The 17,777-nt window shown below is 48.5% G+C and overlaps 3 protein-coding genes across 3 annotated transcripts; 1 reads left to right on the top strand and 2 right to left on the bottom strand.

The window, feature by feature from the left end:
- Window positions 1-64: 64 nt before the first annotated feature.
- BKA67DRAFT_691291 (uncharacterized protein) lies at window positions 65-4,456 on the bottom strand (the record flags this gene model as incomplete). Its single annotated transcript, XM_046109168.1, has 3 exons — window positions 65-760; window positions 819-2,897; window positions 4,344-4,456. The coding sequence occupies 3 exons, from the start codon at window positions 4,454-4,456 to the stop codon at window positions 559-561; spliced, it is 2,394 nt and encodes a 797-aa protein (XP_045958511.1). The 3' UTR covers window positions 65-558.
- A 4,490-nt stretch (window positions 4,457-8,946) lies between these two features.
- Window positions 8,947-12,057, top strand: BKA67DRAFT_273095 (glycosyl hydrolase). Its single transcript, XM_046095892.1, has 4 exons — window positions 8,947-9,324; window positions 9,378-11,137; window positions 11,199-11,269; window positions 11,319-12,057. Exons 1-4 carry the CDS (start codon window positions 9,183-9,185, stop codon window positions 11,794-11,796), a joined length of 2,451 nt encoding a protein of 816 aa, XP_045958510.1. The 5' UTR covers window positions 8,947-9,182; the 3' UTR covers window positions 11,797-12,057.
- Window positions 12,058-13,704: 1,647 nt separating this feature from the next.
- On the bottom strand, window positions 13,705-15,637 carry BKA67DRAFT_517457 (uncharacterized protein; the record flags this gene model as incomplete). Its single annotated transcript, XM_046097910.1, has 3 exons — window positions 13,705-13,980; window positions 14,036-15,338; window positions 15,375-15,637. The coding sequence occupies 3 exons, from the start codon at window positions 15,635-15,637 to the stop codon at window positions 13,705-13,707; spliced, it is 1,842 nt and encodes a 613-aa protein (XP_045958509.1).
- Between the last annotated feature and the right edge of the window lie 2,140 nt (window positions 15,638-17,777).

Genomic DNA, 17,777 nt, shown 5'->3' with positions numbered 1-17,777 from the left:
CTGGAGTAGCTGGCACTTGGCTATCGATAAGCACAACATATTGCATATAGCTGCCGAAGAAGGCGTTGAACCGGTTACGCATGGCTGTCGACGTCAAGCTTCCATGTCCGGACCCAAATGTAAGCCTCGGGTATCCGTCTTTTCGGAAGGTGGATGCAAATGCTTCGTCCTGGCCAGCCGACTACGCTGACCATTTGAAGGTCCCTCAGCCCTCCTATTCGATATAGCTGTGGGTTTCGATTAACCTAGTCTAGACCAACTCTGAACTGGGCTCTCGATTCTAAACTGTTACTGTTTCCAAGCAAACGAGACTTCCTCAACCATGAAAACCGAAACAATTCGCAAGGTCTTTATTCATCCAACGTTTCTCATTGTTATTGATCATTATCTGTTAGCGTATTAGGGTACCATGTTTGCTTCAACCCCAAGCTAAGACGTTGCTCCTGTTCAGACAGCCAGTACTGTATATCTATATGTAATGCGCCTTGTTCCATGCATAGAATCCATTTCCCGCAATTCTAGAAAAACCAGCGCCGTCAACGCGCGCTGACTTTGTCGTCACCTGAATGATTTCAACGATTTATGTGCCAGCGGCGATGCGTGGGATTTGCTAGAAGGCCCATTAGAGCTTTTTTCAGTGTGCCGCCGGAGGCCGTGAGCATTCGGTGTATCACCACAGAATGCACATATATATACGCTAGGAACATCATCTCTGCTGATATTCGCGCATTTGCCGTGGAGCCAGTTTTCGCACGATTCACTTTCCAAGAGCTTAGCATACATGATCAGATACACCTACAAGAAGAGAGCCGACCTACCATTGTATCATGAAGCCATCGCCATGACGTGGGCCTTCAATACGTCTGCAAACACAACGAATAGATCCTCCCCGGCTTGAGGGTGTGGGAATACTTGCCTCCGAAACTGAAGAAGGAGATATTGTAGAGGCAGAGCTTCGCGGTCTAGGTAAATGTCGACCAGAGCTGCTCAAAGCGCGCTTCTGGCGATCCTGAACTACTTTCCTCAATTCGCTAGTAGCATCGCCTCGGCTGCCTTGTGGTGCTTGCACCTCGGTTTCGGCCTCACTATCAGCATCACCACCGCTTAAAGGTGGTTCATTGTCGTAGATTCCCAAGCTGCTGCTAGTCTGCTCGCTGAAACTCCGTCGCAAAGACTGAAGAGAAATCGAAGAAGTAGGCTTGTTGGGGTCTGGAAGAGCGAATGAATGATTGCGACTGGGAATAACAATCTCGTCGTCATCTTCTGATGATTCGTCATCGGCAGACGAAGACCAGCCTCTACTAGCGGGTCTTGCCTCTTTTCTACCTCTGATAGGTCTCGGAGTAGGATCCTCATCGTCACTAAGAGTGACCGTTGTGGTCTCCGCGCGAGCTCGGCCATGAGAATCGATGGTGAACTTCACCGAAGTCTTCATTTTTGGCGTCACAGCTTCCGGAATAGAGCCTAGGCTGGGCAAGCGATGGTGGTTCTTCAGAGGCGATGTCCTCCCGTTACGAGAGCCTTGAGACACGGGTCTCTTGCTGCTTGTTTGTTGCACGACTGGCCGGGCAGCAGGCGCGAGGGCTGGCAGTGCTCGAGGAACTGCTCTTCGTCCTTTGTTATCACTAAAGCTTCGAGATAAGCCTGGTCTACCGATAGATTTGATCGGAGAACTTGCAGCGGTCCGATCCAGCCTCTTGCCGGCACTGGTCTCCTTGACGCTCGACCCGCGACGGATCTCCGATGGTCGACTTGGCTTGGGAGCAATCAGGACCGGACCCGGTTGCACCACCGATGGCGGCTGTGTTGCCTGGGTGAAAGTAACTGGCTCTGCTTTTGATGAGGGCGGTCGGCTGAACAACAGTCCAGGATCTACGCCTCCGCCTTGATTCATGATGCCAAACGTATTATCCAGAGGCGCCACATACGAAGTCCCAAACATTGACGTGTCCTGATGGTTTGACTCAAGCACTGGCGGTGCTGACGGCGTCGGTTTTGGTGCCAATGGCCGGTCTCGTCTCATGGACATATTGCTCTCCTGAGTTTGTATAGGCAATTGCGGCATGAGGCCTGTCTCCTGAAACATTTCATTTGTTCTTCCCCAGTCCAGAGAGCTCATTGGTCTATGGCCTTGTGCCTGGAACATGGCGGCACTGGCAGCGCTGAAATCATATTCCATCCCGTTCATACTAGTATCATTGTCCCAGAAATTGTGAGTGTCGAGGAAGACGGGAGCTGTTGCGGGCGCCGACAAGGGGTAGCCAAACATATCTGTTGGTGTAGTCACGAAGTTTGGCATACCAGCTTGCTGAGGCGTGCTGAGCACGAACCCGGGTGGGTAATCTTCATTCTGCATGGTGTTCATTTGTAGTTTTGGGGCAAGCTTCCGGCCCCCTTTGTGGGACGTAGGCGGCGGGGTTAATGTCTGCTGAGCCTCAGCTTCCTCCAAGCTCTGCCTGACCTTCTTAATAGAGCGGTCCTGCGAGCCAAACGAGGGCGTTCGTTCTTCCTGGCTAAAAGCAGCCGCTAGGGGCCCTGGTGACGATGGCAATCGCCTGGATGGATCGACAGGCGGCAAAGGAAGGTTTGGACTTGGCGAGAAGTGGTTGACATGAGTTGCGATTTGAGCAGCGATATCACCGGCAAAGAGTGACCTCTTATGCCCAGTAGAAGACTGGCAGGGAGAGGGGACAGAGATATCTGCAAAGGGACCCTGGGAAGCTGCAAGATTGCCCGGTGTGGTGTTGAATACGGAATACTCGTCTGCAAATCGAGGCGTACCAGCCGAGAAACCTGGGAAGGAACTGTTCCGAGGGGTTTCGAAGACGGGACTCGGGAAAACTAATGAAGTCGGTGTCTGTCCGGGAGTCGGAGGCCGAGTGTTTGGTATACCCAAGCTATCGATACGTTGTTAGTATCATGTGCCATTATCTAAGTATACTGGAGAGAGATTCTTGCCTGGTTGTAGGCTGATCTCCACTCATAGCAAAACTGGTAATATGCTTCGGGAACCGAATATGAACATGACAGATTCTTGTTCTCGTTCAAACTGAAGCAAATATTGATTTGATTGACTGGTAGCAAATGTATCGATCCGACGGGAGACTGTGGTTGGGCAAACGGAAGGCAAAAGCGGAAAGCAGATGGGATAGACTGTGGTTCCAGACAGGTATATTCAGGCCAGGGCGGGATTTAAGCGTCAAAGGGTGTCGTTTCTAGGTGAACCAAATCGACTTGGAACCAGCCTTTCTCTCTTCCAAATGGGCTACTCGGTACAAGCTCAAGTATCATTACACTGATCGGACATTTAAAATCGTAAATCGTCAAGGCTAAAGGAGCGGCAATTCGTGGGCGAGGAAACGCTGTAGTGGAAGCTTTGTCGTTAGCCCGTTGTTTCTTGTTCTAACTCCCAGAGAGTCGAGAGTTGGATATTTAGTTTTGAGAGGATGGACTAGATTAGAAGGTGGGGTGGGATGTTTAGAGTTTCTCGGGAGGCTGCAAACGCACCATTCAGATTCAGGGAGAATCTACCCAAGTTAGCGATTCGTAGATTCGTAGATTCGTAGATTCCCATCAGCCGGGCGGGCTCAGAAAAGGAGCTGTCCGAAGGTGCAAACGACAAACGTACGATGACGCCCGAACCAATGAGAGCGGTAAGAGACAGAGTGAATGAACATGCGAAGTTAGCCGCTACAGCACCGCACAAGTAGATGTTGTTGGACGATTGCGAATAAGTTAGTATCCTTACTGGATTTGAGCGGTAAATCCAGGAAGGTCTGTGCTGAAATCCAGCCGGCTTTGGTGATGCTAACGCTGGATCTTAGGTAGCCACGGCTAAATCCAGTGGTAACCTAGGACTTAGCTCAGGCCCTATTGGCGACCTGGCCTGACCTGCCGCGGCGAGGCAGTGCTCCGGAGGGGCAAACGTGAGGATGGCAGCCTCAGCGTCTCGATGCAAATCTGAGTGATGTAGACGCCGGTCAATGTAGGGGATGGCTGACGGACACGAACTTGACGCAAGGCAAAGAATCGAGCGAGGTTGAAGCTGACCCCGTCGGAGGTAATAATGGTTAAAACTTAACCCACGGCGGCTAGAAATCCATGCGCTGTGAAAAGACAGACGGCCGAATGGCACAGGCAGCTGGGCTCGAGAGCAGGGGTCCTTCCTGCAATGACGGTCCAATTCCCGATTATAGACATATGAGTCCCATTAGGCACGTGAGATCCGTAATTAGTGCCAACCAGTGGTGTAGGGTACGGTATTGGCCACTGATAATACCCCCCCAAAACAGACCTATGTTTCTTGGAGGGGTAAGAAGGAGGCAGATCTCTAACCTAGGCACCCTCTCTGCTCGAGGTCGGTCAAGCTGGAAGAACAGTCTAACTCCCTCCTCCGCAGTATCCAGCCGGGCCTTTTCATGACTGTCGTATCGAGCATTGAGTAGCCGCTTGGCATTATCATTACAGCTACTTGAGCACTAGTCCCAGCCTGGCTTACCCGGAAGATGCACCTAAGGTAGAGTTGCGGACCTGCGTCAAAGAAGTACGCCCAAGCGAATAGGCTAACTATGCTGACGGGATTCTCTGATGGAGCTCATCCTTGAATTCGACACAGCAATTGGACATGAGAGAATTGCTGACGCGAACCCAAATGCAGGAGTAAATTACACGGCTGAAACGAAGGCAGTTAATTGTCAAGTTCCTTTTTACTGTGACATAAAAGCAACAAACCATTTAATCGTAATCGCACTAAGTCAGGCTCGCTGATCTCCTGATCTCGGAGGTGGTAAGAGATTTGACGTGCGGAATAGTTAATAGTTCCCAGAATATTGCAAGGTACGGATCCGTAAAGCTTGCAGTGAAGTAAATGCATTAACCTAGACATACTATGTATGTCCTGAGCTACCCACTAACTAGATTAGATGACTCAAAATGCGCTACACCCCACCATTCCAGGGACAACCACAGTACTACAGTAGCCTAGGTACGTGGGACAACTGGACTTGTTGCGATCTGGATGAACCTTGTTCCTGATTAGCAGTAAGCTCGAGCATAACTACTGGTTAGTTTCTAATCGCAATTCGCGGCACTTCCGAAATCCTGATGGGTTCATGGCTTTCTTGAATGCGATGCACATAAGTACGTCCAGATCGAGATCATTGGTTGCTGCAGTGCCGAGACTGCGTCCAAGCCAGGGGCAATAACCTTACACTTTTCCGACTAATTGTGCTTCTTGGAATTCAAGACATTTGATTTCGTTTTGGGTTTGTTCACTCCGCGGCTTGTAGTATTTCCTCATGTGTCTGCACGACGCCATACCACATCGCCTGTATGAGTCCGGCATGCAAAGTACAAGACTGAGACGTGTAGCTCAAGTGACCACTTTGTGCAAAAGAAAAAGTCGGAGCTCGTCGAAGCAGCTTGGTGCCTAGCTAGGCGAGACGAGGTGAAGTCTAGGAAAGCACAGCCAGCTGCAACAGCTGCATTCGTCGTACGTTGCAGCCCGACTGGTAGTTAAGCAAATCTAAGACCGGCAGGCAACTTAAAACGTTTGGTGTCAAATTACTATGTGCATCATCTTGGCGTAGACAACGTGGTGGTGTAACTTTGGACTAGGGAAAATAATTCCTTTCAAGGGCTCGTATTTGCTATCTCAAGTCAAAACCTGGGGTCTTCAGACTCTGCGTAGTCTTTAGGTAATCAAATACTCCGCCGGCAGACTATTACTGTATTAGAATGATTTATTATCTCTTCACTTTTGCGCAACAGGGATTGCAAACCACTTTAGTGGCTGCCGTGTTTTCGAGAAACGTGGTTGCGATCTTAGGAATGTGGTCGCTCCCCACGGAACGTTCAAGGGTGTACCAGTCATTCATAGACGAGCTGCAGTATTGTAGGAACAGTGGCGGCCGCAGGGCGACATGGTACATTTGGCTTCAATCAGTATCATTCTCAGCATGGTTGCGACTTTTTGCATATTTGGTCATACAACAGCCAGTAGAACTATCTGTATCCGGTGTGCTTCACAACTGGGTAGTACTGTGCCGGGTCCGTGCGACGCAACACTGATTCAGTTCTTCAAACGGATGTAGAACGATATCTCAAATACAATCGTCGAATGCCAGAAGTCTATATCAGATCTCAGCAAGCGAGACGTAGCTGTTTGTTTGCTTGGTGCAACGAGTGGTTGGCAGCGCTCAGCTGGGACCCGAGCGATTGGGTATTCCTAGCATTATAGAAGATCATTGGCTGGTCAATCACTAACCTTACTCTAAAGGCTATAAAGCCTGGGGGCAACGCTTGCGGCTGGCTACTTCGTCCAGAGTTACAACTTGCAATCGCTAATCTGAGCCGCAAGAACGAGCTGACCACTCTGCTAGGCTTTTTACGGAAGTTCGACGTGAGTATGACGATGATCAATTCATTTATTTGATTCTAGGATCAATTCGCCTCTTTTGTGATTATGCGCGGTGTTTTCTCCAATTTCAGCTCTTTTATGTGTATGCAGATACCAGCCATATGGCGCTATCCTCGTCGCTGGCTTATCTCGCCACGAGCCGCCCCCAAGCGTTATTTCACACGGATTACATGGCCTAGATCTCGCTTGGAGAGCAGCCAACGTCAGCCACATCAGCAAAGGTCGAAATTCCTTTGATCACCGGTCTAAATGGATCGCATCCAACTAACCCCTGATACTGTGTCTCCATTACAAGGCCTCGAATCGAAAGGCCTAACCCTAGGTTAATGGACTCGATTCTGCGCCTGGGAGGAGTTAAAAAAGTGCCACCAGAACTTACGTCACTACATGGTAAGTTATCAGCGCATAAACGTGGAGATTGAATGCCACACAACGGGGACGGTATATATTAATCTCTCTTGACCTCAGGGATCCCCCGGAAAGATTGCTAGGGCTAATCGTCCATACACCTCGATTCTCTTTATATCCCGAAGTTTGTTATATAGGGGCCTACATGTAGCGATTTGTGATTAGGTCTAGATCGGCTGTCCACCCACATCTAGACTGAGCACCCAGGGGTTGAACAAAACAGCATATTTGAATGTTGGTCAAAATCTTCAACATGGCCACCTCACTGTCTGGTTATTGCTCGTATTACAATATACCTGGCGGGAAACTCAATACTCGTGGTTCGGTGTCTGGCTTTGATCAGCCTGTTGTTTAGGAATGAAGTACTCGATCCCTGCGTAACGTGACTTAACAGTGGAGCGTTTGCTGCCTCTAGCACAGCAATACCTCCAGTCGCACTGCTATGTGATTCAAGCTTAGACCTTAGAAGTTGGTAGATTTCATCATGGCAACGCCTAGTTCGATTTCCAAATTTATGAATTGGTAAAGCAACGTAGGTATTGTATAGCCGTGGTTCAGTCTTGCTGCCTTACCTATTGGTGCGCCTATTGCCCCCACCCCCCCCCCTTTTTTTTTTTTTGCTTGCTTTGGTACCTACTTGTACTGTTCAATTTTGTCATCTCATAACAGTTTTATGTTCCTTCTGAGGATTTACTAATACATGGCCTCGGCGCAACTAGTATCTACACTCTTTGGCTGGCACTCAATCAGAATTAGTTGAAATTCGATAGCTGAGGTTTGTGTGGGTTTGTGCTACATCGTGTTAAGTCATGTACTCAAATCATTAACCATTGTTTCTCTAATGATCCCACGTAGCCAAATAAAATAACAATCCCTTAACGAACTTTGATCTGGTATAAAGGGGTCTGTCTTTTTCGGCAGGCAATATTTTAAAATGCCATGGTCCGGCAAAGTATAAGTTGACAACGGCACTAATCTTTCTTATCCCGAAGTGAGTATTACGAGGCCTAATCATTGGAAGTAGTGGGAAGGAAAGCACGAACCTCCCCAGGTATTCGAAAATCCATCCCTAACTTGAACTTATAAACATAAAAATAAAACTCCATGTTTCATCTTCACATTTCAGATTACATTTTACCCCAAGACTATAAATACTCACATTCCCACTACTATTAGGGGACCCTCTGCACTAAGATCTTCCTACAGAATATGGATCGATCGGCTGCAAAAGAAATTTTACAAGAAGAAGAAAAGAAGAAAGGTCACATCATCAGTCAATATCATCAGTCAATATCATCAGTCAATATCATCAGTCAATATCATCAGTCAATATCATCAGTCAATATGTCCGATAGCCATAGTTTTTAAAAACAATGACCAAGATTATAGCCTATACAGATAATAGAACATAAACACACTTAACTAGCAAATATAGAACGAAGAAGAGGAAAGTCCTAAGCAAGTTGTCCTTCGTAGATAGTTCGCTCAATAAGTTATAACTATAAGACAGCTTCCTCCTAAGCACATATTCCAAGATTTGCGAGAATATTCCGAGACCTGACCCGGGTATATCAGAAACTCAATACTTGATTAGCAATCTTCAAGTTCGGTCGACAATCATCGACATTGAATTTCTGGTTGAAGATTGCCAGCTTAGCTTATCGAGGCCATCTTACCCAAAACCGCCATCACCTAGGAAAACTCTCCTCGTTAGGGAGGCTTTACGTTTAGATGAACTGAACTGAGATTCCAGTGCTCGACTGCCAGTCTCTAGAGTATCAAATCGTATGTCACACTCGCCACTTTATCCGACTATTATTATGTTAATTCGCTCCAGCCCACAATGTTATCAATCACCTACATGTTGTTTTTCGTCCGTTATGAGTCTATACGAGATCGCGGAAAAGAACTAGCTTCTGTCTTCAATAACACCTATCATCGGAGTGGTCTACGCAGTATCTTGCCGTTTACAACGTGAAATGCACCAATTGAATATTCTACGCTTCCTCTGACGTTATCAATGCACTTTGGCATCGCGTGGCCCCAGGTTCGTGCGAGCCGCATATCGGCAGGCTCGAAGGTTTGCGGGGTAAAACCTCTCACTTGACAAACTTTTGTCAAGCTTGTGGTTCATCTCGCCCGAGAAATGGCTGTAATTGTAACGTTCCTCAACGTACCCCGCAGGCGATCATGATGCAACTGGTAGCAGTGAGCAGAAATATGCGGAGAATTCGCGCAGCCATCCGTCGGTGTGATATAATAATGAGCAGATCTCTTGGCCAGCACAGTTGTAATTGTCCTAGAAGGCTGCTATAGTTGGAATTTCAAGACACTGAAGACGGGCAAGAGAGCATCAATGACAGTGTCTGCCATCATGAAAATCATATATATCCAAACTCTATTCACAGTGGTGGCATGTGAAGCAGTAGCGCAAACAGACTATTCGCAGTATGTGAACCCCTTCATGGGGGGTTCTGGTCCATTCGAAGGTCTAGCTTGTAAGTAAATGATAGCCCGATTGTGATTGAAACCTACTAATATGCTTTGTCAGTTGGAGGGGGCGATATATTTGTTGGCGGCGCCCTTCCATTCGGCGTCGCGAAAGTGGGAATAGATACCTACGAGCACAATGTGTCTTACTCGACTCTTAACGGCGGTTGGACCCCGAAAGGGTCAGTTACTGGTGTTTCCATGATGCATGAGAGCGGAACTGGCGGTTTTCCAAAGTACGGGATTATCAGCCAGATGCCACTTACCACAATCGACCATCCAATCAACATCCTAGATAATAGAACATACTGGCAGGACCGGACCGGAGAGGAGGTTGCTAAAGTTGGTTACTTCAAGACCGAGCTGGAAAGTGGTGTCACTATCGAGCTTTCCGGAGCTCGACATTCAGCCATCATACAATATACTTTCCCCGAAGACGAGAAACATATATTGGTCGATCTTTCGCACTACCTCCCCGACGAGAACGGCGGCTATAGCGTTCAAGTCTTCCTAGGAGGCGAGATAAACTTGAATGGAAGCCAATATACTGGGTTCGGAACATATGGTGGCGGATGGAACGAAGGAGCTCCTTACACGGTTTTCTTCTGTGGTGAGTTTGATACGCCACCAGATCAAGCCAGAACCTTTCGTGGGAGGAACACAGATCCGACACAAAGATATCACACCTTCAGCAACATGCCGGTAGGACAACCTATCTTCAGCTCGAATGACTCAAACGGGGAGACTTCAGGCCCTCTCAACGACCGTATCGGCGCTGTTTTCAGTTGGGGTTTAGATGTGCCATCCCAAATCAAATCTCGAGTAGGGATATCTTTCATTTCAGCCGAGAAGGCGTGCCGGTTCAAGGACGATGAAATTGAAACATGGAACCTGAATGACACTGTAACGGCTGCGGTGGAAGAGTGGAATAAAGACGTGTTCAGTCGGATACAAGTTCCAACGGATGATTCTGCCAACCGAACGAACTTGATCCTGCTCTATTCTTCTCTGTATTTTATGCATTTAATGCCTTCCGATCGAACAGGAGAAAACCCGCTTTGGGACTCTGATGAGCCGTCCTGGGACGACTTCTATACTTTGTGGGATACTTTCAGATGTACTGTGAGCTTGTACCACCTTATTCAACCAGAAGCATACGAATCACAGATTCGGTCGCTGATAGACATCTGGCGATACGAGGGTTACATGCCCGACGGCCGCTCAGGGAACTGGAATGGTCTGGTGCAGGGTGGCAGCAACGCAGATAACGTCCTCGCCGACGCCTACGTGAAAGGCCTGCGCGGGGCTATCAACTGGACTGATGGCTACCTGGCCATGAAGAAGAACGCCGAGGTCACTCCATTTAATACCTTTAGCTATGATGATCCAACTGCAAGTGTCAAAGAAGGCCGGGGAGCTCTGGACGACTGGAAGAATCTCGGTTATGTTTCATTGGACAACACGCGATGCATATCGCGAACTGTGGAGTATTCACTCAACGATTATGCTCTGAGTGTTGTTGCTGCAGGAGAAGCGCCTGAAGACGTACATGTATATTTGAATAGATCAGCAGGCTGGCAACGTACGTGGAACCCCGATGTGACGAGCCACGGCTTCAGCGGTTTTCTAACACCACGTTTCTCGGATGGAACCTGGAACGCGACCGAGTATAACCCGGCTCTGTGCGGTGGATGTGAATGGAGCGCTATCTCGTATGAAGCGACGCCCTGGGAGTACTCCTTCACGGTACCCCACGATGTCCAAAGCCTGATTAAATATATGGGAGGAGCAACTGAGTTTGAAACGAGACTGGACTATATTGTGAGTGGAATATCTCGAGCACATCAATAGTGAAGTTTGTTCGGACTGACAAGCAATACAGTTCCAACCCAACACAAGTGAACAAGACCTTTCCGCCAACGGGGCTGGAATAACAACTATCATGAACATTGGGTGAGTGTTATATTACAAAGTGTTACCGAGCTATACTGATCATCCGTAGGAACGAGCCCGACTTCGCTACCCCATATTTGTACAACTATCTCAATAAGCAGTACAGGTCAGTAAATCAATCGAGAGCGCTCGCAAACCAATACTTCCACAACGCTCCGTACGGTGTTCCAGGGAACAGCGACGCCGGTTCTCTTAACTCTTGGCTGGTCTGGCAGATGCTTGGCCTATATCCGATAGTCACCCAACCTGTCTACCTCCTAGAGTCGCCGTGGTTTGACGACGTCAATATCACAGTCAACAGCAACAAGACCTTGCGCATCACGAGTGACGGCAGCAGCCACACGCTGGGCCAGAGTAGTTTCTACGTACAATCCGTAAAGGTCAATGGACAGGACTGGACGAAGAATTGGGTTGAGCATGCTGATCTCATGGTGGATGGTGGTACAATCCAGTTCAGCGTGGGCGACGAGCCAATTGAGTGGGAGACTGGAGATGTGCCGCCTAGTCCAGGACACTATGAGATATAAAAAGCCATCCGTCCAATGCGCAGATTGCGATCTTTCGTCGCAAAGCTGCGGCCTACTTTGAGGTTGGTTGGTCGGTCAACTGCGAGATCGTGACCGGTAGGCCAGATAGTTCACATTAATGCTTGTTGAATAGTCTATTTCGAGACCTGAAAGAAGCGGATCGAGAAGTCCTCAGCTGCATGCGAATCCTACGCACCAGATCCTCCCGTGCAACCCCACTCAAAGACCTTTTGTTGCCAACAAAACGCTATTCATGCGGCATTAGTTGTCAATGAGCCTTATCAGCTTTATGGCTCGGCGTGAATAGCGCTCTAGGGACTCTGCGCTTGACACTACCGCGAGAGCGGATTTTCTTTTCCCCAAAAAGCTACACAAGCGGTCTCGTAGAAGTACTGTACTGCCTATAATTAATAAATATGGTTTCTTTTTTCTTGAAGACTCACTTGGCAGACCTGGAGGATTCTCAGTAGATACTATGTAGCTTCTGTTCAGGCATCCATCGATTCTCTCGCCGAACCACCATGAAGAGCCTCACGTCAGTAGGCCTCCAACCCGACTCTATCCTTGCATCCTCGCCCTGTCAAACTATTCTTAGCTTGATCAAAAACCCCCCTTTTGCTGGGTCTCCGATCAGTAAATGCCGAAGGTCCCGTTGCCGACTGGGCTGGGCCACCTCCACATCAGCAAAGCCACGATTTATGCGAAAAACATCTGTACCTGGACCCGGTCGATGTGCTCCAGGGGTTGACCTTCGATCGCCAATAATACTTAATAGTTGCCGCTTGGAAGAAAGGGCTATTAAAAAAAGAGTTTACCGAAGAAGCCATGTGCAACCCACCAGTGTGGTTCAAAAATATGTTCGTCTTAGCATTGGGATGAAACTCGATGCAAGCTCAGCTAGAGTGTGCTTAGGGCAACCCAAACCATCTGCGCATATGCACGTGCTGTTATGTGCAGCGCGGCTTGAACCATTCGTTGATCCATGTACTTATTACCCTCGCTCTGGAGGTCTGTAATCAGGCGGGAGACTTTGGCATACCCCTGAGGCGCAGCATCTTTCTCCCGTGGAGGATGCAGATCTAACTCTAACAGGGGCACAAACTTTGTTTTCTCGAACGCTGGTTGGACACATGCTCTGATGAATGTGACATGTCAAGGGACCTGGAAGTAAAACGAAGACGGGAGAAACGGCGAGACTATTCTCTCGACTGGCTGGGGAAGGTTATCGTCGTTCACTTTGAGGGTGGGCTTGTTGAGTCCGATCGCTTCAGTAGATTTCTGCCTCTGATGGACTTAAAGTGTGCATGTAGTCATTCTGGTTGCTATAATGCAGAATCCACTTACGCAAAATCAGTTTTTGATAAATGCTTGAAACTTGAAATCATTCATCGTCATCTAGCTAGATCAACCACGCTACGCTACAGACATCGTGTTATTCCCCAGCACGGTTGACAGCAAATCCAGTGCTTTCCATGTCTTCCCAGACCCTCAACAGGATCTTTGCCCGGAGTTCGCAAAATTCAACCCCGTTTATTGTTTCCAGCTCTTCCTCCTCCAATATTCACCCCCAAATGCGCCAAGGGGTATCAGACAAATGGCTATCTACGATCAGGAACAATGTTCCAAATAACAACAAAAAAGGAAATATACATAAAATGAAACTTCGAGATAATCGGCTTTTGATATGAGGAAGACTGTGGCTGAGGGTTTAGTGAGACGAAGGTTTTCTCGCTTTGATTTCGTCACTATAACCACCGTACTCCAGTATCCAGTCTATAGTTCGTACCCAGTTGTCGTGTGTAGCGTATCCAAAAGAGATGCTTTCGTAACACAAACTGATGTCTTGAAGAATGTGGCAAGTAATATTGCCGGGGTATCATGACATAATAGACCCAAAAGAAATATCGTTTAGATCATGTTGAGACTGTCAAATTGAGGCTCAACAAGATTCATTGGTGACAGCTGTTGTTGATGTTGAGGCTGCGGGGTCGCCATTGTTGAATGGACGGACATGGGTGTTGGCGTAGCGGCCATTGATATAGTTGCAGCAGAGTTCATCTCGGGCGTCATGGGCTGTTGCACCTCGATTTTGGGCTTGGCCATATGCGAAGCAGCAAGAGCTCGAGAGTGACTGCTCTCACGACGTCGTTTAGGGGCATCCTTAATCTTGGGATGTGTGTGGCACTGTATCTCATTAGTTTCTGTCTTGTTGTCTGATCAATTTGAAGAAAAAACTTACCTTATACGCATGTCTGAACCAAGTCGTGCCTTTTTTCTTACTACTGACCAGGGCAATCCAATCGTTGCAGCTGCCACACAGGCCTTCCCAAACATCGGGATTTCCATCCATTCGGCGCGTTTCCTGGGGTTCCTGGAACGGATTACCGGTGGCCGCGCTAATGCCATGTGTGAAACTCTTGTCGTACCAGAACGCAGAGTTCTTCAAAACCAACCACCGACCAGGTTTACAGATGCCACACCATCCTTCTCGCTTGTTTCCATGGCCTCGAACCCATCTTGGCGTGTACAGATCTCCTTCAAATCGTAATTCTTGTTCATGAGGGATGAGATCAGGATCATCGGGGTTCATGTCCTCCGGTGGAGGAGGGATCTGTTCTTCATGAAGGGATGCGAACAGATCTGGTGGGTCGGAGAGATCGGTATAATGACCATGCAAAGCGTGCGGGTCTGCATTGCTTTGAAGCATTCTGAACAATCCGTGGGACATCAGAGGCGGTGGATGGTCAAAATGGTGATGCATTTCCGGGAATCCATTGGAGGGCACCTGGGAAGGTACTTGAGGAGGCAGAATCATGCTGTTTCGGAAAGCAGACGGGTGTGAAACCATGAAAGGGTGTTGCTGAACATGCTGAACATGCTGAACGTGCTGGAAAGCCTGGAGATTGCCAAAATTGAGAGGGAGCGGGTTGTTCGAGATAGTTGGCGATGAATGTCTCGATGTCATGCGTTGCCCAAAGGAGTCATGCGTGTGGTGATACACAAAAGGTGACTGTCGCCGAGTTGGCGTGGTTCCATAAGAACCCGTAGACCATCTCTTATTCCTTGCATTGCTGTCGACGCTGTAAGGAGCTGATCGCATTACTGGACGAGGTGAAGGAGATGCCCCACGACCCCGGCTCTGCGTGCGTACTAGCTCGGAGCGGCTTTGAGGGGTCATACGAGGTGATGCTACAGGAGACAGTTGAGTTGACGACATCAGCGAGTTTCTGTTCGAGGTTGGCGGATAATCTGAAAATGATGGAGCTTCTGAGAGAGCGGACGAGAATTCTTCGTATGAGGGCATGTCTGAGAGATTACCAGAAGTCGACATGGTGAAGGATGAACCAGACATTCTTCGGGGGTTCAAGCCAGTCTCAAAGTTGGGGCCGCCTTCATTCTCAGTTTGGCCTCCTTGGTATCTAAGGTCAAGAATTGGAATGGCTTCATCAGTTGTAAGGGCCTGACCAATGTTCATGTCTGTTTCAAATCCATGAGCCATCAAGTTGTCCTCACACGCTTTCATACCCCAGGGATCTGCCCGACTGGTCAGTTTTAAGCGCCATACATGGCCATTTAACTCACTGCTGCTCATGGTGGTGACTGGATAGAAATCCTGATGCATTGATACCGGCCGGGACATTGAGTCACTTGGGGTGTTTTGCATTGCCATAGCAGTTGCTTCCCATGACGGTATCGTGCCGTATTCCTCCCCGACACAATAGGAAAAGCCTTCATGTATGGTGGCTGGTCGAGGTCGCATACCCTGAGATGTTGGCGTTGTCCACATGCCTGTCGGTGCGCTCATTCCCTCCGTCTTGACCGGTATCTCATGACCATTCATGGTGATCATAGGGTTTGGCCGCGATGGCGACACTTCTCTCCTAAAGTGATTGTTAGGGTTGAAGGTGAAGGCAGGTGTTTGAATCTGCTGCTGCCTGTGGAAATGTGAGCCGTGACGAGGTGATACAGCATTCGACTTAAGCATACAGTTGTGTTTGGTTTGGGTCCATGGCTACGGACTATGGTATAACAAGAGAGTGAAGGTGCCTTAATCTAGATTGAGCCGAATACTAGAAAGCGGAATACGAGTTAGCATAGACCTAGACAAAGTAGTGAGGACTACTTTCTAACTAGTCGGGGGCACCGTCATGTCCCCACATGGGCCACGAATCCATGCTAAATCTGGGATCAACCCATCGTGAGGCGTGACTTACTTGATGATAACAACATGGAATATAACCGTTCCAAGGTAATATGTGTGTTTCCTGTGAAATCCGGCTACCGGTGCAATGGTAAGGAACGCGTAGAATCAGTTCTTTATAGCGAGAACGACTGCGGGGCGCCCTCAAATCGACGGTTAAAAGGAGTGTGTTCCTGGTGCATTAAAGGTGTATACTCTGGTTGGGAAAGCTTGCGTGTGAGGTGAGAGATAGAAATGAGTGTGGTGAGTGTTGCCCGGAGGAGAACAACTCTTTACGGTAGGTCTTGCAAGCACAGGTGGACTGGCGCGTCCAGGTGGGAAGAGAACCAGCTCAGAGTATTATAGACCAGCGGGGGGATAATAAGTTGCGTTAAGCAAGGAAAAAGGAGCGACGAATAATCGAACAGCGGGCGATGGCGTAAGGGGGGTGGGCAGGGCGGAAGAAGAGCAAGAATCAGGACAGAGGGGGCGGTGCCGTACCCTGAGAGGTATAAAAGAAGTATCAAGTGGAAATCGGCATCATCCATGGACGGACACTCAACACAGCACGGTCGACTTGGGTCAGGTTCGGAACGTCGGTAGGAGCTAAGCCGGATTTCCTGACACAAGCCTGGCCATGTCTGTGAACTCAGGAAAAGTGATGGGTGTGCGAGAGGGTTCTTGGCGTGCTGAAAACAGACATTCACGATGACAGGGACCAGGAGTCCCACAAGGATTTGCAGTGCAGGGCTCAACAGAAAGTTACAGCTACCCGTTGATGATGTGGTTTTTGGTAGTACGGGGCTGTGAATGGATACTGAAAAAACGGGGTACCTTGACGTGTGGAAATCATATACACTTGCCAGGGGTTGCCCCAGCTAGAACGCCAGGACAAGGGTGCTGTACCTGAATTGGGAAAACCACTGCGGGGGTATGGTAAGAGAGCAGCCCCGATTTGACATTGGCATGTGGATAGAGGCTCTTGGAGTCAAGAAGTAGAGCGTTCTGCGCATGCAAATGCACGGCATTTGCAACAGAATGATGAATAATGTCTATCGGGAATAGATCGTGACTAACTGGTTAGCTCGAAATGCGCCGAAAGTTCAGAGGAACAGCTACAGCGGAGATGTTGCTTTGTCTCACACCGACCACAACATATTCATTGGCAGAAATGAAATAATTCCAGGCCCAGAACCCAGCCGGCTGGCAACCAAGAGAAAGACGGAAGGATGACACACCAGGATAGGTTTAGGTCTTGGAAATCCACAGATCTTACGGTCTGCTATTCAGACGAAGTTTTCTAGCCCAGAGACCAAACAAGTGTTTCTGGTATCGTATGACACAACTGCGATGCAACATCGGCCGGATACGTCGATCTGGAGAATGTCAGATTTTATGAAGCGTAGCATCTAGGCGTTCGTCTCCGGTGTCGATCGAGAAAATCTATCCGAGAAGCGAGGTTTCCAAGGGACGCCCTGGTTGCGAGAGGCTTTCCTAAATTTTACGCCAGAAGAAGGACGATGCAATCATGAGAGGGGATGATGAATACACTCATTCGCTCGTCGACTATTGCCATTACCAACTCGAATTCTGCCGGGAGTTTGTCAAACTGCCAGAGGTTTCTCTGAAGTAAGCCGAAAGAGGCAGGAGTCCACGCTCCACAACGATAAGTTCAAACGTTACCAGGACTCGGCCTACTGTGACCGCAAGGTCGTTGCTAAGCTGGGTATCTCTGTCGAGCCACGGAGGATGATCAAGGATCGCTGTGTTTGGTTACAAACGTCTCGAACATTGAACTGTA

The sequence above is a fragment of the Truncatella angustata genome (genome assembly GCF_020726525.1).
Source record: "Truncatella angustata strain MPI-SDFR-AT-0073 chromosome Unknown BKA67scaffold_4, whole genome shotgun sequence".
Classification (NCBI taxonomy): Eukaryota; Fungi; Ascomycota; class Sordariomycetes; order Amphisphaeriales; family Sporocadaceae; genus Truncatella; species Truncatella angustata.
The sequence above is the reverse complement of the archived record's forward strand: the minus strand, read 5'-3'. Positions and strand labels throughout refer to the sequence as shown.

Excerpts from the sequence above, each read along its gene's own strand:
- BKA67DRAFT_273095 (XM_046095892.1), top strand. The coding sequence starts at position 9,183 with ATGACAGTGTCTGCCATCATGAAAATCATATATATCCAAACTCTATTC. Across the intron at positions 11,138-11,198 it reads AAACGAGACTGGACTATATT|TTCCAACCCAACACAAGTGA; the intron begins GTGAGTGGAATA and ends CAAGCAATACAG. Across the intron at positions 11,270-11,318 it reads ACAACTATCATGAACATTGG|GAACGAGCCCGACTTCGCTA; the intron begins GTGAGTGTTATA and ends GATCATCCGTAG.